The sequence below is a fragment of the Microplitis mediator genome, chromosome 4 (genome assembly GCF_029852145.1).
Source record: "Microplitis mediator isolate UGA2020A chromosome 4, iyMicMedi2.1, whole genome shotgun sequence".
Lineage (NCBI taxonomy): Eukaryota > Metazoa > Arthropoda > Insecta > Hymenoptera > Braconidae > Microplitis > Microplitis mediator.
In genome coordinates this window covers 5,932,328-5,941,337 of record NC_079972.1, presented here as the reverse complement: position 1 = coordinate 5,941,337, position 9,010 = coordinate 5,932,328, and the positions used below count along the sequence as shown (strand labels likewise).

At 27.1% G+C, this 9,010-nt stretch overlaps 1 protein-coding gene across 1 annotated transcript; it reads right to left on the bottom strand.

Annotated features, from left to right (window-relative positions):
- Positions 1–1,479: 1,479 nt before the first annotated feature.
- LOC130666557 (uncharacterized) lies at positions 1,480–6,743 on the bottom strand. Its single transcript, XM_057467674.1, has 5 exons — positions 6,522–6,743; positions 3,813–4,016; positions 3,316–3,534; positions 3,094–3,219; positions 1,480–1,836 (listed from the first exon to the last, which is right to left on the bottom strand). Exons 1-5 carry the CDS (start codon positions 6,666–6,668, stop codon positions 1,714–1,716), a joined length of 819 nt encoding a protein of 272 aa, XP_057323657.1. The 5' UTR covers positions 6,669–6,743; the 3' UTR covers positions 1,480–1,713.
- Positions 6,744–9,010: the final 2,267 nt, after the last annotated feature.

The following is a 9,010-nucleotide window of genomic DNA, read 5'->3' as shown; positions in this document are numbered from 1 at the left end:
TTGTATAATCATTACCAAAATGAAAAAATCAATTTTTTTTGGATTTTCTTTCTTTTTGCGTTAATTATTCAGTAAATATAAGGTAAAGACACAAAAAAACAAATTTTCCGAAAAACGAGATAAAACAAGAATTTTTTTACTTTTTTTTTTTAACGTTTTATTCAGTTTTTTTTTTCGTTTTTCGGAAAATTTTTCCCGGCCTCGTAGACCTAAAAAACAAAACCAAAAAATTTCGAAAAATTTTGTCTCGACTTTTTTCTTATGATTTCGCAAAAACCGTGGCTCGAAAAAATATTTTGCTGGAAGATCTTTAAACTAGAGATTTCAAGCTTCAATTTGCTTTTTTAATTTTTTCGATATGAATATTTTTCCCAAAAATACAGCCTTCCAAAAATCACTAAAAAATTTATAAAATTTTTTTGTTCCTTTAATTTTTTGGATAAGTGTATTATTAAACAAAAGTTGATTATAAAAAATTTTTGTATATGAAGATACAAGTTATATAATAGTCCCTGCACGAAAAAAAACAGTATTGTAAAAATTACAGAAAAAAGTCGCTAAAATCTACCGATTATATTATCTGTAACATTTACAGATAAAATATGTTATTTGTATAAATTTTCACGAATAAAAGTAATTAGGTAATAAAAGCAAATAAAGGTACTAAAAGTAATAAGAGTAAAAATTACAAATTTAGGTTGACAGAATTCAGAATGTAAAAATAAGATATTTCGTTCTGTAAATATTGCATAAGTCAATTTATAAATTGTATACAGAGAAACTTCGGTAAATTTCACAGATTTTTCTGTTTTTTTTACAGAACTGTTTTTTTCCGTACCCTCTAGAAATGAATTAGTAAAATTCACTGCGAATCAGTGGATAGTCACTATTTCTACAGCTATAAGTATACCACTAATTCAACCAGTGGTATACTTATGCTGGTTCTCAGTGAATATTCATTTCACTTCGAAATAAATTTCACTGATTCATTTTTAGAGAGTATGAACTCAAATATCTTCGGTTCTACGTAATCAACATTTTTCTTTTCCTTTTCGCTAAGTAATCCAGAATATTTTAAATGACAATCCCTTACAATTCCAAAAATATCGTAAGAAACTGGTTTTAGGAGCTTATTACATACTCTAATATGAACACATTTTTGTAACAACTTATATTTAACGACTTTTGAATTATTTTTGTGATCATCAATTTATTAATACTTTATTTTACAATCACTGATAGCAGACAGAAGTATTTTGAGATAAATAAATTATGATTAAAAGATATAATTTATAATAAAAAAACAAAAATGTATCAATGAGTAATAAAATGATTAATTTATAAATTATAACGTAATACCTATAAATAAAAATCCTGTATAAAACGTCATATTATTTTCAGAATAAGATAACTATGATAAAATAATTGTTTTTGTTAAGTGAAAGATAAATGTCTATGACATAAACTCAATTTGCTGTGTCTTACATATGACATCATAGAATATATTTATTTATTATGACGGCATTACATATATTAACAATATTATTCATACATTATTTGCACGGCTCATAATGCGAAGCATTAGGAAGTGCTTTACGATCGAAAATTTTTTATTTATTTGTAACAACACATAAACGAAGATGAAAAAAAAAATTTATAAATAAATATCAAATTTTTTTCAACATTCAAATTTTAAATTAAATCATTTTATTTTTACATTATATAAACAACTTGGAATTCATAATTGACTCGATTTTTTCGTTTCGTTCGTGTTAAATAGTTCCAATAATCAATACAACAGCAGAATAAATTTATACGGTTGTTTTCTATATTCATCTAAATTAAAATTATAATTAAAGATAATTAATAATTGTGACATACATAAATATATATATATATATATATATTAGGGTGATCCAAAAAATAACAAATTTTTTTTTTTTCTCGCAAACAGGTTCAAAAGTTTTATATAGATAAAAAAAGACGCCTGTGAAAATTAGAGCTCTTAATATTAACATAAAGAGGTTCCTCATCGCACTATTCTATTTTCCATAAGAATAACATGGAAAAAATTTTTTTTACGTCTTCTGATTTTTATAAGTAGCTAACGATGCGTCATAGAAATAATTGGCAGGCATGTTTTAGTAGGAAATTGAATGCTCTACAAAAAAAGATTCTTATCAATTCTTGAGGAATCTATTTGTTCAAAAGTTATTTGAGGTTGAAGTCAAATTCATATTAAATTTTGAGATTTTCTTACTTTTCCGGCGAAACTATCAGACCTATTACAAAATATCATTGGACCTTTTTTGTAGACAATTTTATTCCCTAGAAGTTATTTTGAATAAAGTTTTTTCGAATTCCGCATTGTTTTCTAGTTATTTTAATTTTAATGACATGCTCATAAAAAAAATAGTCTTATGATCGATTTTAACATTAAAATAAAAATAACTAGAAAACAATGCGGAATTCGAAAAAACTTTATTCAAAATAACTTCTAGGGAATAAAATTGTCTACAAAAAAGGTTCAATGATATTTTGTAATAGGTCTGATAGTTTCGCCGGAAAAGTAAGAAAATCTCAAAATTTAATATGAATTTGACTTCAACCTCAAATAACTTTTGAACAAATAGATTCCTCAAGAATTGATAAGAATCTTTTTTTGTAGAGCATTCAATTTCCTACAAAAACATGCCTGCCAATTATTTCTATGACGCATCGTTAGCTACTTATAAAAATCAGAAGACGTAAAAAAAATTTTTTCCATGTTATTCTTATGGAAAATAGAATAGTGCGATGAGGAACCTCTTAATGTTAATATTAAGAGCTCTAATTTTCACAGGCGTCTTTTTTTATCTATATAAAACTTTTGAACCTGTTTGCGAGAAAAAAAAAAAATTTGTTATTTTTTGGATCACCCTAATATATATATATATAATTTTTAGATTATCGGGCGAGTTTAATAATAAAGAAAATGATAATCTGTTTTATCTAAACATATAATGAATCAGTTAAACGTTAGATGTCACTAAAAGTAACGTTTTTTTTCAAAGAATTCCCCGATTTATTTACAGTAAAATTTGTATAACTTACAGGATCCTCGTTTCTTAATGTTACTGATATTATTTGTGAAGTTTGCGGGTCTCTTGATGTGGAACTTCGTTCGTTAATTTGATTCATTTCTAAATTAGTACTTACTAATTTTTTTTGGTGATGCTCCTATTGATTTGATTTAATTGAACTTATTTATAAAATACACATCGATATTAATTAATTAATTAGAAAGTCAAACAGTAGATGTATAATTAAACAAACCCAATGTAAATAATCATATATGAGCCAAAATTGAATTTGATTTAAAGCAAGATTGAAAATAGATAAAACACAAATAACAAAGTCATGAATAAATATTGGATGGCTAATAACATCAGCAATATTAACTCCTGCAAGATTTATTTGTACTTGAGCTTGTCTCATTACGACAATTGATGTGACTATTGACAAAATGGTACCAATGGCACAACCACCGAAAGACTTGAAGAAATAAAAAAAAAATAATTAAGCAAATTATAATTTATTTAATTAATATACCAATAGTACAGTCAACCTCAGCCACTTTGGTCCGTTGACGATTATTTTAACCATTCCTTAAAAATATATTTATGCTTTTTTTACTCTAAAATTAGGTATTTTTTTTTATTCTAAGCCGTCTGTTGCTTATGTTTAAAAGAAAAATTAGTTAACTTATTTTTCGGACGACAATGTAACTCTAAGCGGCCAAAGTTATTCAAGTTGACTGTAAGTTAACTTACAATTTCATTTTTTTTTTTTAACTTTTTAGCAAATAACCACATGAAACTCAGACCTAAACTCACAATCATATTGAATGGTATATTGATAATTAATAAAATATCACGATCACCGTCAAGACTCGGTAGAGCAGGATTTCTTTCTTTTAAACGTCTATGAACTTCATGGTAAATGTGGTGAAATATTTCGCTTAGTGTTATTACCATCTACGACAAATTAAATAATTTTTTTGATTAATTAAAAATAATTAATTTAACTTATTTAATTATTTATTCCTCAAATAACTACGCTATTAATTTTTATCTATTCCATTGCAATTCAGAGTGATTGTTGGACACCTGATTGATGAGACAAAAAAAGAAATAGGAAAGAATAGAAAATGTCAGTAAAATCGAACCAATGCATGTTTTACACTGTACAAAGTCAGGAGTGAATACGTATTTTATTTCAATCCGAATTCACTCTGTCCCTCGAAGCTCCGGAGTTAAAAAAATATATCACTTCCATGCGGAGTGAAGAGGGCCTTTTTTTTTAGCGTAACGATTTCGGAGTGGCGCGAATTTTATTTTATTCCGCATTTACTCCGGTCTGGAGTTTTTATGACTAAGTGAAACTATATTAATGATGGAAAATGAAAAATCTATTTAACTTAATAAGCGTGAAAGTTTTCATTGTCAACTGCTTATAATTTTAAAAAATTAATTTGCGTGAATAAATATAAAGGGAGCATGTAATTATTTCCGCATTTAACATAAACGTCAAAACACAAAAAAACTCACCTCGCTATGTATTAGTAATCTAATCCGCGAGTTTTTACTACGATTTTACTTTGCAGAGTTCTTTTTTTATAAATAATACTACCTAATGTACATGGCGCACGTATCGCTTTTTATATGATATTTTAATGTACATTACTTTGTCAATTGAGTATATTTTTGTGCTGTTTTGAGCTCTTAGCTAATGACGTTACGAATAGTTTGACTTCACAGATTTTTTATGGCTTTTATATTTTAGGGATTTTACAACAGTCCCCCTCAAAGTGAATTTCACTTCAAGACAATTAAATAAATAAAAAGTCATCCACTCCGCGGAAAACTCCCCTTCGGAATGATTTTCGCTTTGAAAGATACTGATTGATTGATGTAACGGAGCTAACTATGGTGATTAATAATTTTCGAATTCTCACCCCTTTTTACGGGAGCTGTTCCTTCACCTTTTTGGGTATATCTGACCCCATTGATCTGTGATGTCTAACCACAACCACCACGAGTCCATAACTCTGTGGGCCTAACACCTTCCATCTCATAGGGAATAAAGAGACTCTGGACGAAGTGGGCTTCGAGAGCCCTGCCGTGGTACCAGTTCCCTATACTAGAGAACAGGCTGCTTCAAGATAAAATTGTAAAACAGCCGCGCATTATTACCCTAAAAAAGGTCCTCTTCATTTATATCTCTCTCAAATTTCAGACTAGCTATTATACACTTGTTCCGTCCCTGAGCGACAAACTACTTTTCCGAGCTTCCATGCAATCGACGCACTTGACTTTTTTGAGCCAAAGCAAAAATGGCGCCCACTCGAGGGGCAACTCCAAGAGGGAGTGAATATATAAAATTCATCCAGTCTTCGTTCATTCCGAAAATTTTTACAGTATACAAGTTACCAAATAATATCATTTGTTTTTTTTTTATTTCTTAACTTGAGCTCTGCTTATAAAAATGAAGAGCAAGCGATTGAAAAGCACCCTAAAAAAACTATATGTACAACTATTTATTAAAAACAATAAAAGGGCTTACTCTTCAACATGGAATTTCAATAGAGTTCTACTCTAGTTAAAAACAAATCTCCACTTACAATGACAATGTTTATCATGTAAGTAAACATAAATACTTACACACATGTGTTATATAAATTTTTGATTTAATATAAAGTTGACTCACTAGAACATTGGATTTTAAAAAAATGATTTATTCCAAAATACCTATTATGTCATTTGTCTTATGTGGGAGTTGAAGAATAGGAATCCTTATGAAAATTGCAATCTGAATCTTTTCTGTTTCATTATAATCAATTAAAAACTTGAATCTGATAATTACTAATAATAGTAATTTTTGGCTTTAATTTTGATTTTATTTTTTAAGTGGCTAATATTTAGAAACAAAAAAGCAAAAATATATCATGTCAAGATTACTCTTAATTGCAGAGTAATTTTTATTAAAATATTTTTTTGATGTAGTATTGATAATATTTTACAAAATAACTAGGGTTATAGAGTAAAATGAAATAGAGTTAAATAGAAATCGAATTAAAAAACAATAAGAATAGTATCGCAGTAAATTTCACAAGAGAATTTCTTTGATAAATTTAAAAGACCTGATTTTTATTGCACTCACGCAATGTGCTCATATCCTCAAACGTGATACCATTCGCGCGTGTTTATTATATATAGATATATGTAATATATATAGAGAAATACAAGACGACACACAATTAAATTATGTAATCTGATACAATTGTCCTCGTTATAGTATTTTTTTCATTTACTTTTTTTTTCTTTTTACATAAATAAACTTGTTCTAATTTTCAATCATTAAGTTCAATAATAATGATACATATATACGATTTAATACAATAAAATAATAAAACGTAAAATTAATATTTTTATAAAAGAAAAAAAATTAATTTTAATGAGGTTAATAAAACATTTACTTACAAATTGTGATAAGTGTAATGTTGTATGAACGATGTGAGATAGATTAAAATTTCGTTTTAATTGTGAGTAATCTGATAAATATAATTTTCTTATTCGCGCTAATTTTTCCAACTCCTCAAGTTCTTCAGAAAAACCTGTTTGAATCATTGCTTCATTACACGAAGTTGTTCATTTATAATTAAAATTCAAATGATTGTTGTTTTGTTTATTTATATATTTTATTTACTGATTTAATCATTTGGATGTACATCTATAAGAATATGACTATTGATTTAGATTAAATTTAATGGAGAAAATGAATAAAACAAATGTTAAAACATGTATACATTTATATTGGATCTACATGCATGGTATAAGATCACTTCTCATGTTGTATAGAATAGAATAAGAAGTGGAAGTTGTAAACACGCGGATCTAAAGTAAGTGGCGCCAGTGGACATTTAGTTGCTTTGGCGATGGCGCCTCCATGGAGCCTTTCTCCAACATTTAGCTGCTTGTCGACCTTCAGTATGGTGTTGTAGATGCGACAGAAAATTCTTCTTTGCTGTCTCTTAAATTAACCTTTCAATTTTTATCTGTTTTTTATCTATCTTGTTATTTTATTTTTTTTTTTGGACTTAATTTTCACACTGTATCTACTTAAGATAATAATTAATAGGTAATTAATTAGGTATCAGTGCACAAAAAAAAAAAGTATTTTTTACTTTAATTCTTACATCCTCTAAAACTTATATACCTGAACTTATAAAAAATTATATTGTTAGTGAAAATGCTTATTGGTTTTGAAGCCGCATTCACAGAAAACGAAACTGTGAAGGTGCAGAAGAGTGAATAAAGTCTTGATGTCTTAGATCATTCGGTCACTGCGAAATTAAATCTAAAGTTTATGATTCCTTATTAAAATGAAAGTAGTATTAATGGAAAATTTTCATTAAACTAAAGAAAAAGAATTAGGTATAAATTTTATCTAATTATTTTTCATTAGAACATAGAAGGTAACCACACAGAAAGAAATTTTTCGCGGATACTACTATTCTGTATGGTCGATTCCACCATACTGTATGGTATAGCAAGGATTTTTTTATTCGTTTAAAAATTGTTTATATAGATGATTTGACCATTACGGGAATGGTTACATTCACGATAGTCATGGCGGGTGAGTATGTCAGTATGAGCGTCGTGCCCATACTGCTTGGAGGTATCCACAATGCTTCAGGCAGAAAACCCTATTCAATATTGTAAAATTACTTATGATAATATTGGAGTACGACTAAAGTTTATTTAAATAAAAAAGTAAAGTACATTTAGTTATAGCTTTTAAATAGGAGAGGGCCAGGCAAAACGGGGTACCTAAAGTAATACTAAGTTTTCAAGGGTTAAATACGCTAAATCGTTTTTTTTAATGATAATCAAAGTAAATAGAAAAATTTTTAGTTGCCGTTGAAACAAAACAATTTAATTTTTGCGGGCAAAATGGCGTACCCTCTAAAAAAGATAAAAAAAATTTTCTGGATTTTAAATGAATTTCATTAAATTAATTTTTTTGTAAGTAATTTACATAAAGAAAAATGATATTTTACATGATTATTTGATACAAAAAAAGAAAAAAAAAATTTTAATAGTTTTTATCATAAAACGAAAATCATTAACATTTTTCGACTGACACTTGATTTTTGAAAAAGTTTAACGAAAAAAATTCAAAATAATACTCAATTATATTTACAAAAGTCATTTAGAAAAAAAATTTTTTTCTATCAAATTTTGGGGGTACCCCGTTTTGCCCGGCCTTCCCTTAATATTGTCCAAAAATGTTATAAAATTAAGCCCAATATTGATAAATAAAGAAATATATGAGAACAAAATATTAATGATTAATTGTATGTTATTATTAATATTAATTATTTTCAGTATTGAGCATATGATTTTTTTTATTCCCGATTAAAATCAATTCATTCCGATTAAAAATTCTCAATGGGATTCAAGAGAAATTTTATAATAATCTTATAATATGAAATATATTGATTGCTTTAAATAATGAAAATATATCGTTTAAAAAAGTTAATTTCTAAATTGTGGGAGATTATTTTTTGTAAAATTTAAAAGATGAATAAAAAATTAAAGTAAAAGTTCTTTTTTAAATTTATTTATGTATGATTTTTTTATTTTCAATGATTAGTGTACAGCATTATTAATAATAATATAGATTATATAAAGAAATCAGCAGCTAAATTTATGCAATATTGATGGTAATCTGATAGTGTATTGACACAAAAATCTATGGTGGTGTTGCCATTTCTTCAATGCATATAGTATGGGATTCAAGCCCATACTTCTCTAGCCAATCCTGCTATACAGATATGTGAACCCAAAGTTTTTTGTACTATTCAGTATAGTAAATAACACCATATTTATGGTACTTGTTACGATACTATATAAGAGTATGGTCATAAGCACCATATATTTCTTTCCGTGCACACAAAGATCAGTCC

Excerpts from the sequence above, each read along its gene's own strand:
- LOC130666557 (XM_057467674.1), bottom strand. The coding sequence starts at position 6,668 with ATGATTCAAACAGGTTTTTCTGAAGAACTTGAGGAGTTGGAAAAATTA. Across the intron at positions 4,017-6,521 it reads CATTACACTTATCACAATTT|ATGGTAATAACACTAAGCGA; the intron begins GTAAGTAAATGT and ends AATTTGTCGTAG. Across the intron at positions 1,837-3,093 it reads CATTAAGAAACGAGGATCCT|ATGAATATAGAAAACAACCG; the intron begins GTAAGTTATACA and ends ATTTTAATTTAG.